We start from the raw sequence: 17,496 nt of genomic DNA, 5'->3' as shown, positions 1-17,496 counted from the left end.
GGAATTACTCCTGTAGCTAATGACTGGTTGAATAATTCTGTCAATGGTGCTACCAGCACCTCTTTAAGTTCTTTTAGTATCCTTGGATGTATCCCATCTGGCCCCATATATTTGTCCACTTTCAGCTTTGAGAGTTCTGTTAGGACCTTCTCCTCTGTAAATGTACTTGTTTCATTTTCCTGAATATCCCTGCAACTTAACTGTGGCCCCTTCCCCTCTCTTTCAGTAGTAAATACTGAGCAAAAATAATCATTAAGATGATCTGCTATTAAATTGTCTCCTTCAACAAGACTCCCAGTGTCCGTCTATAGTTTTATAATTCCGCCTTTTGTTTTTCTCCTTTCGCTTATATACCTAAAAAAAGTTTTGCCTCCTTTACCCACTGACTGGACCATTTTCTCCTCAGCTTGTGCCTTTGCACATCTGATTACCTTCTTAGTCTCCTTCTGTCTAACAAGATATATCTCTTTGTCTTCATTGTTTTGTGTCTGCTTATATTTCCTAAAAGCTATCTTTTTTGCTCTCACAATATTTGCTACTTCTTTTGCAAACCACACTGGCTTCCTTTTCCTTGTGTTTTTCCTAACAGTTTTGATACAAAGGTCTGTTGCCTTCAATATTGCACATTTTAATGTTTCCCACCTCTCCTGCACTGCTTTCAAGATCCTCCACTCTGCCAAAGAATCGCTTACACATTTTCCCATCCCTACAAAATCAGCCTTCCTAAAATCCAACACCTTTGTTTTTGTATGGGACGAGTCAGTCTCTGTCTTAATGCTGAACCATACTGCTTGATGATCACTGGATCCCAGGTTTTCACCCACTTTTACGTCCGATAATCTGTCTCCATTTGTAAGTATTAAGTCTAATATTGCGTCTTTCCGAGTGGGCTCCCTCACCAATTGGTGGAGGGATGCTCCCTGAAGGGAATTTAAAATGTCCCTACTTCTAGTGGAACTAGCAACAGACACCTCCCAGTTTACATCAGGAAGATTAAAGTCTCCCATGATTATGACCTCTCCTTTTAATGCCATTTTAGTTATGTCCTGCAATAGGTTCTTGTCGAGTTCCTCTTCCTGACCTGGTGGCCTGTATATCACGCCAATACGAATAATCAACTTTTCCCCTGTTTCTATGGTCACCCAAAGGGCCTCAGTTTTTTCTTCAATACTTTGTATTAATGTAGTACATTTATGTTTTTTTTTACATACATTGCTACCCCACCTCCGATTTTTCCAATTCTGTCCTTCCTAAATAAAGTATATCCCGGTATAGCTATGTCCCAGTCATGATTTTCATTGTACCATGACTCTGTAATTGCCACAATGTCTAGATCATCCCTTGTCATTATTGCAGTTAGTTCTGGGATTTTATTACCTAAGCTCCTAGCATTTGCACACATAGCTTTTAGAGTTTTGTTTGTGCTTTTTCTGTTCCTAGCTATGTTCTTCTCTCTGCCTATTTTTATTTGGTTTTGATCTGAATTATCTTCTGTTGCTGTGGATATGCTTCCTATTCCCTTTGCCTGCAGAAACAATACCTCTGTGTTGGGGGAGCAGATTTCTTTATTCCTGTTCGGTTCACTGCCCCCCTTTGTTAGTTTAAATAGTTCTTGATGAAGCATCCAAACTGTTCAGTTAGTATTCTTGTTCCCCTTGAAGATGGGTGCAGGCCGTCACTTTTGTATAAGCTCCTATCTTGCCAGATGGTGTGACTGTGGCCTATAAATCCAAATCTCTCCTCATTGCACCATGTCCTAAGCCAAACATTGAAGTTTCTGATGCAATGAGTTCTGTCTTCCCCTCTGTGTACTGGCAATACTTCTGAAAAAGATACAGTGGTTGCCACCTGCTTCAGAGCAGTCCCTAACTTCCTAAATTCATCTTTTACGGCCATGAGTTCAGCATTTGCCAGGTCATTTGTCCCTAGGTGGACAATGACATCCACCTCCCCATCTTTTCTTGCTGCCTTTACAATTCTTAGCATGCGCTCTTTATCCCTTGGAGCTGTGGCTCCAGGTAAGCACCTTACTTGTTTCTCTACTTCATTTGCATTTCCCAGATGTATTCCTCTAATAATGGAATCTCCCAAGAGAAATGCAGTCCTTTTTGGAGATGCAATTTTCCTGTTCCATTTCCTGTTCCTATAGTTGGTAGAAGTCCCCATATCCTCCTGTTCTGTAGTGCCTCTATTAGTTGTATCTTCCAGCCCTGCAAGAGTAGCATACGAGTTTTGCAGTGTCACCGCTTGCGGGAGGTGTCTGTGTCCCTCTGGAAATCTCTGCCCTTGAGAGCCCACAGTAGTACAGGCAGAATGTCTTCTGGTGGCTCTCTGAGGCAGTGGAGGCTTCAAAGACACAGACATCCTACAAATCTCAGCATGCAGTTTTGCTATCTCCTCCTTCAGCAGAGAAAATTGCTCACAGATTGGACAGCAGCCGAGTCTCCACGCTGCCTCTTTCCAAACAAATGCTTTACATCCATTGCACTGCACAAGGTCAAACATTGTATCAGATGTTAATGGTATTGCAAATCTTTGTGTCACTTGGTGTATTATAAAACTCACCTTTTGCTGTATTCTAACTCACCTGCTGCTGTTTCAAACTCACTTAATAAGTCAAGCCTCACTTTATAATGCAAGCCTCTCACAATGAGTGCGCGTGATGCCAGCAGGGGGCCCACCTGCATTTCCATCACCACAACGGTGTGTCTCGGCCACGCAAACGCCGCTCTGCCTGTCAATCAGTCAGAGGTTTCCAAATTGATCGCATTTCCCAGGCCGCACGCACGCAGAACGGGCCCTGCACATGCGCACAGCCTTGAAAATCGGGAAGATGCAATCGGGGTGCACTTGGGAACCAACCTGAATAATGCCCAATATACAGTATGATTTAACGCACCAGACCATTAACATAGAAAATGTCATATGATTGAGTTACAGTATTTTAATAATCCTTTTATAGTGAGGTTGAATATGATTAAACAAGATGAAACTTATCATCAGAGACTGCCTGGAAGGTGCATCAGACAGATATTCAGCACTTTTTACTCAGCATTCATTGCATTGTCATGGCAACCACACTGAACATGTAGATTTAGAATCAGAACTAGGACTGATCCTGCAGCAAAATAAGGCTTGGATCCTCTCATCTAGAGGAATCAGCTTGCTCTCGGAAGTGCTGTGGTTAGCATTTGTAATAAAATCAATTTACAGATACCAAACTGATTGTCTTATTGCCAACAGGGGCCAAGAGGATTTGAGGGACCATCTGGACCAGATGGAGAGAAAGTAAGTTACATTTGTTGGAACATCACAATTTATTTTACACATCAGCTGTTCATAAAGTAATTTCTTTTACACAGGGGCAGAAGGGCGATAAGGGAGACACAGGAGTGAGAGGATTCGCTGGTTCTCCAGGTCGAGATGTGAGTATCTGGTGTCTTTTACACTTCTTCTCTATCCATCATGGTTGCGATTCATTTCCTTTTTCTGTGTCCCTTTTGTACAACTCTCTATCGCAGCCTGCATAACTTTGAGATACTAAATATGTTTGGACAGGAGGCTTTGTAGCTTTTCTGCAAGGCTTATGTTAGGAAAAGAGTAGTATCCAACTGATCTTCTGCCACCTTGCCTTGCTTTCATGTTTGTAGAGAGGAAAGTGATAATAATACCAGGAAGGGTTAAGCAAGGGTTGTGCCTAGGGAAACTGCACTATAAACAAGCAAGAAAGGCTCTCTGCTCTTTCATGACTTGATAGATGTATTTAAGGCAGTGATTCTCAAACTGTGTGCCGTGCCACATTGGAGTGCCTCAGGACACTTGCAGGGGTGCCTTGGATTGGTGGTCCAGTACCAATTAAAATTATTTATGGTCAGTATAATAGGCAAAACCAGTGCTGGTGGCTGCCGAACATAAATTATGTAGATAAACAGATGCAAATCCTGTCACTTACCACACAATTGAACCTAAGGATGACATATAAACATAATTTACTTAATTTAATATTTCTTTATAATTTTCTCAATAAAAAAATTTGACCTAAGGATGCCGTGAAAAACATTTGGATACTCAAAAGTATGGGAACCACTGATTTGAGGCGACCATCTTAACATGCAGAAGGATAACCTTAAGTCCGACAACAATGCTATGGAGGTAGCATGTGATTATGCTTCGTTATGTGTTCATAAGTGAAGGGCTCAAAGCAAGAGCTTAGTTTGCATGTTTGCATTTAATGCCAAAATACATTGTCACTGCTCCCTGCCACTTTGCTCTAAATTGTATTTATTAGAGCAGTGATTCACAAAACTTTTTTGCATTAGAACGCCCTAGAGCAGGGGTGGGGAACCTTTGGCCCTCCAGCTTTTGTTGAGCTATACATCCCAGGATGCCCTAGAAAAGTTACATGGCCAAATAGCAAAAAGGTAGCAAGGCATGCTGGTTTGTGTAGTTCAACAACAGCTGGAGGGCCAAAGGTTCCCAATCCCTGCCCTAGAGTATCAGCATTTTTATTTCTTTGCACCCCTAGGATAAAAGATTTTTTATGATAAATTTGGAAAAAAATAAAAATTAAAAATAAAGTACATTTGTGCCTACTTATTCTTAGATTCAGTTATGTGGTGGTGTACAGTTGTGGTTCTGAATGCCCACATGTTATATGATTGGCAACCACTAAGCACTGGTTTTGCCTATCACTTTGACAAATAATTTGATTTGGTCCTGGACCGCCAACCAGAGGCACCTCTGCAAGAAAGGCGATGAAGCTGTGCGCTCGGTGAGTGGTGGTGTATATGATTGTCAGCAGCGACTTGGAGAGGGAATGCCAATCCCTCAAAGAAACACTCAATACAGACAGAAACCAAGTTGCGCTCAACAATCAGGATAGAAACATTTATTATAAAAATTATAAAAATTAACAGCAATTATCCCGGGAGTACAATTAATATAGATAAATTATCATGAATATATACGGTACAGAATCACTATGTCCAAATGAATTATAATAATACAAGTATTATTTAATAATTGTGACAATTTGGCCACAAACGGTATTATGTATTCAGCAATAGTGGTAATAATTACACTCTTTTAAACACCATATAGGTCTGTGTGCCAATAATAACTCACTTGTTATATAGAAGTCCCAAACAGTCCTTGTTCCGTGCGGGCATATATTGGTTTCCAAATTTCTATAAATAGAAATTGTCCTTATAGAAGGTTTTAAGCACTCAAATTAATGCAGGGATGGACAGATGAATTATGTCCGCCAAAACCAAACCGCTATAGTGGTGTTAGCAGGGAGAGCCCGGAGTGATGTTAGTGCAGCCAGCCGTTTAACCCCGCACGGGGGAGGGAGAGCGGTGTCTGAGATGGCCGTCGGGTTGGAGTGAAATAGAGCCGTGCCTCTGCAAGAACCTTGCGGCACCGAGTTTCGGAACCACCGGATTAGAGAAAATTGTAAGGCTTAAATGTATACAATTATTCTTGTTATAGGACTTTGCTAGCTATTGTGAGGGTGCTAGTACTGTAAAGGGGGGTACTCACGGAGCGATCGCTTCTTAAAATCTAAGCTATCTGACTAAATTGCTTAGATTTTAAGCCGCGATCACTCCGTGTGTACCCCTCACAGTGACGCTGGGTGAAATGAGCGCCCCCCCCCCCGTCTCCCCCCGCTCGCTCAGCACACATCGCGCTGTGCTGAGCGGGGGGAGAGATGTGTGCTGAGCGAACCCAAATCGGCCCAGGAATACGGGCCTTAAGAATGCTTGCAGATCTCATTCTCCAGTAGAGATGCCGTTGTTTACCTTCTCTTCCTATAATACATTTATCTACTTTCATAGCTCTCTTGTTGAATAAGGTGGGATAATCCTCCCACAATAAAATAGTATGGGGAGAGACATTGCTTTAATACATCTTTATTTAAGGATAGCATTACTATAGCAAATTTAAGGTAGAGATAGGAACTAAGGCCCTCATTCCGAGTTGATCGGTCGCAAGGCGAATTTAGCAGAGTTACACACGCTAAGCCACCGCCTACTGGGAGTGTATCTTAGCATCTTAAAATTGCGACCGATGTATTCGCAATATTGCGATCACAAACTACTTAGCAGTTTTAGAGTAGCTCCAGACTTACTCTGCCTGTGCGATCAGTTCAGTGCTTGTCGTTCCTGGTTTGACGTCACAAACACACCCAGCGTTCGCCCAACCACTCCCCCGTTTCTCCGGCCACTCCTGCGTTTTTTCCGGAAACGGTAGCGTTTTCAGCCACACGCCCATAAAACGCCGTGTTTCCGCCCAGTAACACCCATTTCCTGTCAATCACATTACGATCGCCGGAGCGATGAAAAAGCCGTGAGTAAAAATACTATCTTCATAGCAAAGATACTTGGCGCAGTCGCAGTGCGAATATTGCGCATGCGCACTAAGCGGAATTTCACTGCGATGCGATGAAAAATACAGAGCGAACGACTCGGAATGAGGGCCCAATATTTAGCTGCATTACAAAAATTACTGCCTTTAAAAAAATAAATAAACAATAAATAATAAACTAATAGCAAACTTGTCTTTAAGTTGTGGTCGATTTGCTTATCTGCTGACTATATTGCCATTGCTAAGAGGTAGTAAAATGGGTATACAGTGGTCAGGCAATCCTTGTATGTGAGGATAAATTAAATATACTTTATTGTAATATTTCACAATGCGTTATATAACTGTGCTTTCTTTTATTTAGGGAAGACCAGGTGAAATATGCGTAGTGGGACCGAAGGGACAAAAGGTGAGTGACAGTATGCTAACATTCTATCTATACCTAATATTCTATGCAGTACCTGATCCAAAAATGTCACATACGATAATTCATCTGTGTAAGGTTACAAGGCTTACACCTTGCTTCCATAACTGCATTAATTAAAGTAGACAGTTTTTGGAAATTTAGAGTGGTCCCTAGAATGCCACAGAGATAATTTTATTACCATTCATTCAGCATGTCCAATGTCACCAGTTGCGGTACAAATTATTATACTACATTGTAGCAGCATAACAGTATTGTCAACGTTTCGGGCACTTTTCAGACCATTCTCAAGACCAACAACATCTGGCTTCTGCTGCTCTCAATGCAAAGTATGTAAAATGAATAACTTCCCCAGCGCTGGGTAGTTTTACCAACTTGACTGAACGACCATTTTCATCTGTTTTTCGTTGTTTGGGAGCAAATGGATGATTTTCATTTCAACCAACCAACTAGTTGGATGGTTGGAGGAAAGTTTGTCCAGCTGATTGGTGGAAGATATGCTGGTAAAGCATGCTGAAACTTGTAGTTTCAGAAAAGCTGGAGGGCCACGAGTTTGACATGCCTGGTCTAGTGTAGTGTGTGGTCAGCTTTAGATATGAGATGGGTGTTTCCAAACTCAAATGTAAATTGCAGTGTAAAAATAAAGCTGTCCAGCTTATTTGCGCTACATGCAAAAGCAGCCAGTATTTACCCTGTGTGTGATTGCACCCCTTGCAGTGCAACATGGTTTGCCCAGGTGCAAAGCTACAATTATTTTCCCATTTGCACCCAACTCTGAATTAGCCCTAATAGTATGCAATATATCCTGCTGTAAAACAAATACGTTTCCTGAGTGTTAGTTGGTATTTGTAATTATTTTCTTTAACCATAGATTCTCATTTGTCTATATTAGGGGGAAACCGGAATAGTTGGCCCGGAGGGCCTTGCAGGAGAACCTGGACCTCCCGGAAAACCTGGACTCGCTGGGATCGGACTACCAGGCAAACCTGTAAGTTGAAGTATGTTCCTGTATGCAGGGGCACTGACAGCTGTGGCAGGCCCAAGTAAGGGGATGGGGTGTGGCCAATGCAGGGAGGCGTGGCCAGCCACCCTCCTTCTGAAATATGAAAAATATTATTACAAAATGTGCTGGACAGGAGGGCGCTGGCATGTCTGCAGATGGGCTGCGGGCAGTGGGCAGCAGACGGACGGGTGCAAATGATCACCAGGGAGAGAGAGGAGTGACTGCTTCTACAGCGCAGCACACACTAGCATGTGTGCTGGGCTGGGGAGAGAGTCTGCCGCAGGAGCAATAACACCTCTCTCGCCCCGCTCCTAGTGCCACTGCCTACAATGGGGATTGTATATTGCATGCCATAATTGCCTATTACTTAGGGGCTAATTCAGACCTGTTCGCTCGCTAGGTTTTTTTTGCAGTCCTGCGTTCGCAAAGGCGCCGCCCATAGGGGAGTGTATTTTCGCTTTGCAAGTGTGCGAACGCATGTGTAGCAGAGCTGTACAAACAGATCTTGTGCAGTAATTGCACAGCCCAGGACTTACTCAGCCGCTGCGATCACTTCAGACCGGAATTGACATCAGGAACACCCCCTGCAAGCGCATAGACATGCCTGCATTTTTCCAACCACTCCCAGAAAACGGTCCGTTGACACCCACAAACGCCTTCTTCCTATCAATCTCTTTGCGAACGCCCGTGCGAACGGATCCTTCGCACAAACCCATCGCTGAGCGGCGATCCGCTTTGTACGTGTGCGACGTGCCTGCGCATAGCTGTGCATATGTAAGCGCAGTTTGGACCTGATCGCACGCTATACGATAACGCAGCCTACAGTAGCAAACAGATCTGAATTATCCCCTTAGTGTAGCAGACATCGACAGACTTTAATTTTACATTGTATTTACATATGCTATGTAGCTGAGTGCAAAGTTTTGTACACTATAAGCTGTGAAATGTGCTCAAATAGGATTACTGGACAGGAAGTCCGATGTGCATTGAAAGAAACTATTTTAGTCCCTCATTACCTGCAAAGATTTATCATCCCTGCAATTTCCCTCAATAGCTATCGTTTCTTATGCAGGGCTGAAACTAGGATCCTTGTTGCCCGGGGCAAGGCAGTAATGTGCTCCACCCCCAGCAAACACAGATCTATTTACTCTGGGACATATACCATATAGATGCGCTTCCTATAGTTGTACCCCCCTATAGATGCTTTCCCTATATATATGCTCCCAACAGATGCACTCTTTAAAGGTACACTGCAAAGGTGTAATTCTTCTACACTTACTCCTATATATATATATATATATATATATAAATTCGTTGAGTTCGGCACTGCTCCGCATACCACTATTTTACCTTTGCCCGTTGCCTTCCGTGAAGGAGACTGAAATAGTTTCCCAATAGAGACCAGCATGTACGGCGGCACTCAGGTCAGAAAAACGACAGGACACACAGCCTCTGTTTGCCAACGTTTCAAAGATTTCTCTTTTTCGTCAGGGCATGACGAAAAAGAGAAATCTTTGAAACGTTGGCAAACAGAGGCTGTGTGTCCTGTCGTTTTTCTGACCTGAGTGCCGCCGTACATGCTGGTCTATATATATATATATATATATATATATATATATATAAAAATTCCTGTAAGTGCAATCTTTATGGATGGGCTCACTATAGATGCTCGCACGCACTGTAGTGGCTGTGATATCCCATGCACAGAGGTGGCTGCCTGGGGCCGGAGTATGAGGGCAGGGGGCTGCTGCTCCGATGATCCTCAGAGGAACAGGGTGTGTGGTTTGTGCTGGAACTAAGCAGCTGCTGCCTCCGGTGTCTTTGTCTCTGTGTACATTTACAGCTCCTGTCCTGGGGTGTGATTGGAGGAGAGCTGTGGGAGGTGGGGCCATGCACAGCCCGGTATAGAAGTCCCAGCCTGCTGACTGGCTGGGACACTGCAAAACTTTCCCAAGGTTTCCCCAGCCTGGGAGAGACTGAGCTCCGACACCCACACAGGCTGCAGCAGCGACGCTGGGAGCGAGGCACACGGAGATAGCTGCTGTATGTATGCCTGTGACTGGGAGAGAAGAGGATGCGGCAGTGTTGGGGGTGGGGAGGGGGGACAGCTTGCATCTCCTCAAATCCAGCACCTAAGGTGTGTGCCCCCTTAGCCCCCCCCCTAGTTACGCCCATGCTTATTGCGCCAATAAGAAAATAAGAAATTATTATGGGGCCAATAAGAGAGTAACGAAAAAATAGTAAATCTATAGTATACACTATCTCCTAACTGATGTTGTCGGATCCAGTTTGCCCAAATGTGGCGATTGGGCAAGCATGTTGGAGAGAAATCCAAAGGATCTTTTTAGAGCTTGGTAAATCGGGCATTTTCACAGTTCCTATAGAAAGCTATTATCAGTAATCCCTATACTCTGCTTCAAGATCTTACAATTCACTAAAGTAACAATCTTTTTGTTTTTTTCTTACATAATCATACTTCCTCAGAAAATAGGGCCCAGTGGTGTCACATTGGGGCATGCCACTTCCCCAAGGGGCTTGCTTTCAAATACACCTTGAAAGGCCACTGTCAAACCCCTCTCTTCATATAAAACGCCCATGGTGAAAAATCTCCCATGATGAAAAATCTCCCAGTAGTCCTGACTATCAACACAAAAGTTCTGGCTAGATTCAGGACTGTCTCATTGATATTGGGACATTGGAACAACAGCATCTAAGCATAAGGTACACCCAGAAGCAGTAGTACAGGTCAGCAGGCATTTTGTGATATGCCGGGCTGTCTAACAGGACTATTAAGAATCCCCTATAGCGGAAAGGTAAGACTGGTGGAAAACATTAAGGAACATTTTTGTGTACATAGCGGAATGGAAAGCGATCGTAGAGCCAGATAACATTTTGAGAAGACGTACCATTGTCAAATTAGGGAAGTGCACCAGCCATTGGGTAATGAGAGTTGAGTGCTCTAAAAAGACACATAGGGGGACATTCAATTCTTATCCCACCAGCAGCCACTAGATGGAATCCAAATGGAGCATTACAATTGTAGTTCCATTTGGGAGCGATGGCTGCCGGTGTCTGCATTTCAGCTTGCACCCCACAGTGCGTGAAAAGTGACCCGTTTGGTCGGGATCAGCTGCTTTACGCTTGGGTGCGATTGACGAAAAAAAACCTACAATTGAATTGTACCCAATGATCTCCCGTTACTTTAGGCGCAAGATCAGGCGCACAAAACAATTAAATTCTGCCCATATAGAACCAATAATGAGAAGAGATATCTTTTTACTGCTATGGTGGTTTGAGAAGAAGAACATCAGGAGGATTGCTGCAGTCTGAATCTGGATATAATTTCAGTACAGAGCTAGTATAGTTCTGGACTTTTATATAAGCCAGTCCAAATTAGCCAAGAAAAGTAAGTCTCAGTCACCTCCGAGTGAATAGGAGCCACATAGTTCTTATTATCTAAATAGGTGATGGGAGACACAAATAAAGCTTTCTTTGAAAATATGTCGGTGTCATTTTAAATATATTCATTTTGACTCAACTTGTTTTTCTTATAGTAACTCATTTGCTCACATTCTCAATTGAGCTAAAACAATCAGCCTTGTTGAATATAGGATAAATGTATACTGCAGGTACCAGTTATTTTATGGGTACTTACTTTTTCCTTTTCAGGGTAATCCCGGTGGTCCACCTGGCCCCCCAGGAGATAAGGTACGAAAAACTGACCATTGTTAAAAATAAAAGTATTATTTCTGAGATCATGACACCCTCACAAGGAAAAAAATCATATTGAAACACACACGGTAAGAATAAGCTCAATGACAATGTAGCCTGTCAAGTATTTTCAGTACTTATTATTTTCTTATCCTGACCAGGGTCCACCCGGAACTTCTGGGAGTGATGGTTCTGTAGGAAAACCGGTCAGTATCCAGTGGTTGGTGTACCTGTAACATGTATAACACATTTATGGTGCACTCTATAGAACATTACTATAGAGCTTTTTTTTAGCAAGAGAAAGTCCTTGTAGAGCATGTGCTGTAAACCAGTTGTCATCGGTTACCACATGTCTTTGCTCTCAGCTCTGTTATTAGATCTGCCCCATCCTACTATTTTCAGGTTATAAACAACTGTCAGTTTGAGAGTTTTATGTGGTACTTGCGCATATGCCAACTACATAAAAAGAATTAGTTTTACTTTGAAATATTGTTTACTTCTAACACCTTCTGCTTATTCTATGCACATTTGGGATTCCAGCAGTGTGAATTAATTAAGGGCTTTGAGGCTTTCTCAAGTTAATCAGTTTGAGAAAATCCACATATTTTTATTTTTGTTCTGTTTTCATATCTCTAATATCAGGGGCATAACCAGAACTTTGTGGGCCTCATAACAAGATATTGAAGTGGCCCTGTGCTTCTTGGGAGACACCTCTCCGCAGCAGCAGTTATTAATTGTATGCCCCATAATAGTGCCTTAGTTCATTTTCTGAACCATAGTAGTGCCATAGTTAATGTTATGCCCCATAATAGTGTCCTAGTTCATATTATGTCATATTGTAGGACTGCCAGTACACATTATGCCACACAGTACCCCCAATTCACATTATAACATAGTGTTCCCAGTTTATAGTATGCCACATTACAGTGCCTCCTGTTAATGCTGTGTCACATAACAATGCCACAGGTCATATTATGCCACACTATTGTGTCTTTATTTCATGTTGTGCTACAATAAAGTGCCCCATTTCTTATTATGTAACATATAGTGCCCTCCACATTACAATGACAGCATCAGATTAAGACACATTACAGTGCCCCCACTGAAAATGTAATGTCACACAGTACAGGCTGGGCAATGGACCAGACCCAATTGCTTAGCATGCTAATCTGGGAAATTGGTATGTAGCTGGTATGGACCTGGGTCCAGGCCCCTCTAAGTCTCTGGGCCCCGTATCAATGGCACCCCTTGCACCCACTATACTTACGCCCATGTCTAATATGTACCTTTAAAGATATACTCATTCACTGACTACTAATTGTAACCATCCTATTATACATATGACCAAGTTTGTCTCCTTTTACACACTAAACTTCTTTCATCTGAATTTCTATGTTGCGATATATGGAAGATTGTAAGTATGCTGACAATCAAATTGTTGGCAGGGTAATGTGCGTTTGCTACAATATGTACATGTACTAATATTCTTAATCACATTTATTCATTATGTTTATAATGTGCCATTTTTGCAGGGAAAACCAGGCACCCCAGGACTGAAAGGGGAGAAGGTAACCTAACATTCCATACATACATACATACATACATACATACATACATACATACATACATGTAACAATTTGTGGATCTGGATAGATTTTACTGTTTGCAGCCATTGTAAACTTACATACAATAACATGTACAACTAATATTTTCTGTCTCTTATAGGGTGATCCTTGTGAGGTTTGCCCAGTCCCCAATGAGGATGGGTCAAAGGTCATAAGCATGGCAGGTGCCAAGGGGCAGAAAGGGCAGACGGGTCTCCCTGGGACTGGAGAGCCAGGAAAACCTGTAAGAACCCAGGATATGTTGCATAATGCTGAGATTATTGTCTAGCATATTTTGCTTACAAAGCCAGTAGGAATTTGGTATGGCCTAAATTATTTGATCTGTCCAATACGTCCATGCTGAACATCGTCAAGTTTGTTTGTCTTGTACAGACTATCTAGTAAAAAAACAAACAAACAAACAAACAATATAATTCACTATATATATGCTGTAGGCATGTGGGCTTCTAATACTGTATAATACACACAGGCCTATCATGAAACCAAATCTTTAACTGCTGTCTGGTGACAGTCTCACCAATATTATATTATGTTTCCCCTGTCTCCTTTCACACTGTAATATCTGTATCTCTTTCAGGGAACAACAGGCGGACCAGGACCAAAAGGTGAACAGGTATACCTGGCGTGGTTTGGAGAGGGAAACATCAGGCAATTGTTTCTTAGGCCTCAGAACTGCCTGAAGATCACTTTACATTACCTGTAAAACTGACGTTATGCAAGTTATGTGTTAGCATATTATGGAGTGTTCTCCTTTGTACCGCATGGGCCTGTTATCAGACATCAAGGAGCCAGTACTGAAAGTAGCGGAAGTCTATAGAATGTGATGTAATTTCAGAATTGTGGCATTTCAGTGGGTATTGATGCTTATGATGTCATGACCAAACAGCAGTTGTACCTTCACTATATTACAGTGGTTCCCAAACTTTCTTAAATTAGGGCATCCAATAATATCATAATGTGTTTTATGGCACTCCTAGGTCAAATTTTCTTAATGACAAATTCAGAAAAAAATTATGAAGTTAAGTAAATTGTGCTTTTCTGACATCCTTAGGTTCAGTTCTACAGTGATAGACAGGGTCGTGCTAGTGTTTGTCCGCATGTTTTATGATTGGCAGCCACCAGCACAGGTTTTGCTTATCACATTGACCATAAATAATTTTATTTGGCTCTGGATCATTAACCCGTGGCACCCCTGTAATTGTCATGCGGCAGGCAGTTTGGGAACCACTGCTATAGGAAGTACAGTTAAAAACACCTCAACTGTAATTGGAGAACAGTGGTTGAGAAAGAAAATAATTGGACTTGATATTTGTATAGCTGATACTACTTATCTACCAGTATATAGATTTTTGACTGTTACATAAGTTATTAATTTGTTCATGTCGTCAAGTTACTTCTAGTACATAGATTTTCAGAAACTGATTAATAGCTGATTGATAAGAGTTTCTCTTGGGTAAAGGGCCCTACTCACTGGCCGACCCGCCGCCGAGCTGCCCGACGGCGGATACGGCCGACGAGCGACCCGGCGGCGGGGGGGCAGTGACGGGGGGAGTGAAGTTTCTTCACTCCCCCCGTCACGCGGCTGCATTGAAGTGCAGGCAAATATGGACGAAATCGTCCATATTGGCCTGCATGCACAGCCGACGGGAGACCAGCGATGAACGAGCGCGGGGCCGCGCATCGTTCATCGCTGGAGTCTCCACATTGAAAGATATGAACGAGTTCTCGTTCATTTATGAACGAGATCGTTCATATCTTTCCGAAAATCGGCCAGTGTGTAGGGCCCTTAAGAAACAGCTCAGATCTGTGCATAGGTCACAGTTGTATCCACTGAGCAGCTTTGTGTCTTATCCAACCACAATGAAATAATCAATTCTCCTTAGATGGTATAAAGGGATTTGGGAAAATACAATAGGTACTCAGAAATCTAAACCAATAGTTTAGTAGAAGCTCCGGGATGACATGCACAGGCCAATAAATTCAAGATATTACAATGTTTGTAATTGTACTTACAGACGCTCTCTTTATAAGACTGCAGCAGCATTAAATAACAGTTCTCAATTTTTTTTCTATTCATTTGGATGCAGGGATCACCAGGCTTTTATGGCTTGAAGGGAGAAAAGGTAAGAGGGGAATTTTTAAAAGTACTGTAATATCAAGTAGTTTAGAAGTACATAAATTGCAAATAAAGATTATATTTCAGCATGTAAATTCAAGATTGCTTTCACTGTATCATTGCTAAAGCTTGTGCCCACACTGATGTTGAAGCACATAAACAATCCAGCTAAAATGATATGGTATAATAGACAAAATGACATAATTGGTCAAAAAGCATGACATTCTGGTTATAGGCCAGTAATTCCATGTCATGGCAAGGGACACAGCCTGGGTTTGAGGTGGGAGTAAAAAAAGAGCATGTAAAACCATGTTGTGCTGCAGGTGGAGCAGATGTAACGTGTGCACAGTTATTTAGTTTTGGGAGAGTTGTGTACAAACAGAAATCTAAATTGCTGTGTAAAAATAAAAAAAACAGGCAGTATTTGTAGGCTACATGCAAAAGCAGCCAGTATTTAACCTGCTAAAATAAAAAATGTATTTGCACCCTTTGCAATGCAACATGGCATACTTGCCTACTCTCCTGGAACAGCCTGGAGGCTCCTGAAAATCAGGCGGCCCTCCCGGCCCCCTGGAAGAATGGGCAAGTCCCCTGATTTCAGCTGCACTCCGCGACCCGACCGCCCTCTTAGGTAGTTAAGTAGGTGGTCCGGTTGGCCGAAGACACAATTGTTGAATCGCGTATTGTATAGTGGGGGGCGTGGCCACATTGATGCAATTGCAGTCACCACGCCCCTTATACCGCCTTGTTTTCTGTGCCATGCCCCCAACCCCGCCCACTGTGATGAATCACACCCCTGCACCGCCCCCTGCTGTGCTGACCTGGCTGCTCTCTCCCGGAGAGGGCATCCAGGAAGTCGGCAACTATGTAATACCCCTTTTACACCGGCAGCATATATTAACACGGGTTATTGCACATGTACGTGCATAACCCGTGTTGCTGCTCTGTGCAAAAAGGCAGAGTTGGAATAATCCGGGTCGAGTGACCCAGTGTTCCAACTCAGGTAGTTTGCTGGGTTGAACACGTGTTCAACCCGGCAAACTGTTCAGTGTAAACGGGAGCCAGATCGCGCGACCCGGCTTCCGGTTTACATGTGATCTCCAAGAGTCGCCCCCATCACGTCACCGGCAATGTCACCAACCCGGCAATATGCCGGGCTGGTGACTCCGGTTTAAAAGGGGGCAGACGCGGGTTGCAGCTGGGTAGCTCCCGTGTCAGGCTCCCGGCTGCGACCCGCTTTCTTTGTCTAAAAACGGTACAACATGGTATGTCCAGGTATATACTGTAGTTACTTGCTGTGTTTTATGCTTTACTAATACCTCAGAATCAGGCTCACAGTACAGTAGGCATGCAGAGTTAAGATCCAAATTTAAACTGGCCCAAGCAACACAATGAATATAATTACATTAGAACCTGAGTTCCTGTTACAAATAAGTACTGTATATCACTGTTTGGCAGCTATACTCCTGTGCTTGTAGAACTGTTAGGTGGTGACACTTCCCATCATTATAAGTGAGATCCACTATCCTCAGTTACAGGATAGTAACACACAGCCTAGAGAGGAAAAGTAAATGGTGAGGCCAAAAACATTAATGAGCCCATATAGAAATACGTACATATAAATGGCGCTTTTAAAAAACGTGCATTTTGCATAGTGTGAATGGATGCATCCAGCTCTGACATGCAGGATATACTCCAGGTTTCCGCCACAACAAAATAACTGTATATCATCAGGTTGATACTAGCATAAAAAAAGTACCAAATGCAATTGGTTTACACTGGGAGATGTGGTTTGACAGTGTAAGTAATAAATACAAAAGTCACAGTACCCAAAATAGTAGTTTTATACATAAGACGGTCTGTGTGCAGAGTCAGACAGTGTTATTACTATGGACTAAAGCTGCATATTACCATGTAAAATTAAATACAGACGCAAAAACAAAATAAAAGTATTACATTCAAATAAATACAAACACATGTTGTCTTAGCTTTTAAAAAGTAAATACTGTACTTTACTTCTGTGGACCAAATACAGTATGAAATAAATAATGAGAACAGACTGCAGCAGCCAAACTATCAGCGGGAAGAAACAATCAGCCAAGATACATTCAGTCAATCAGATGCATTTACTGACTGTCACCATCGTCTGTGGGTAGTTTGCAATAGGAGGCAAGCACCCACAAGATAATGGTCTGTGCTCTGCTCTGATTCAGTCATATATTTTTATGGAAAATGCATCAGTTTGGCAGGAGGC

At 42.5% G+C, this 17,496-nt stretch overlaps 1 protein-coding gene across 9 annotated transcripts in view; it reads left to right on the top strand.

The window, feature by feature from the left end:
- COL16A1 (collagen type XVI alpha 1 chain) overlaps window positions 1-17,496 on the top strand; it is a 303,979-nt gene that overhangs the window by 169,253 nt on the left and 117,230 nt on the right. For all 9 annotated transcript variants that reach the window (XM_063954229.1, XM_063954228.1, XM_063954227.1 and 6 more), the window contains 10 exons: window positions 3,244-3,288; window positions 3,363-3,425; window positions 6,728-6,772; window positions 7,680-7,775; window positions 11,460-11,498; window positions 11,663-11,707; window positions 13,034-13,069; window positions 13,227-13,349; window positions 13,704-13,739; window positions 15,214-15,249. In XM_063954229.1, coding sequence (XP_063810299.1) covers window positions 3,244-3,288; window positions 3,363-3,425; window positions 6,728-6,772; window positions 7,680-7,775; window positions 11,460-11,498; window positions 11,663-11,707; window positions 13,034-13,069; window positions 13,227-13,349; window positions 13,704-13,739; window positions 15,214-15,249 — 564 coding nt within the window. The remainder of the gene's footprint in view (window positions 1-3,243; window positions 3,289-3,362; window positions 3,426-6,727; window positions 6,773-7,679; window positions 7,776-11,459; window positions 11,499-11,662; window positions 11,708-13,033; window positions 13,070-13,226; window positions 13,350-13,703; window positions 13,740-15,213; window positions 15,250-17,496) is intronic.

This window comes from Pseudophryne corroboree, chromosome 2 (assembly GCF_028390025.1).
Source record: "Pseudophryne corroboree isolate aPseCor3 chromosome 2, aPseCor3.hap2, whole genome shotgun sequence".
Classification (NCBI taxonomy): domain Eukaryota; kingdom Metazoa; phylum Chordata; class Amphibia; order Anura; family Myobatrachidae; genus Pseudophryne; species Pseudophryne corroboree.
This window is presented reverse-complemented; position numbering and strand designations above follow the sequence as displayed.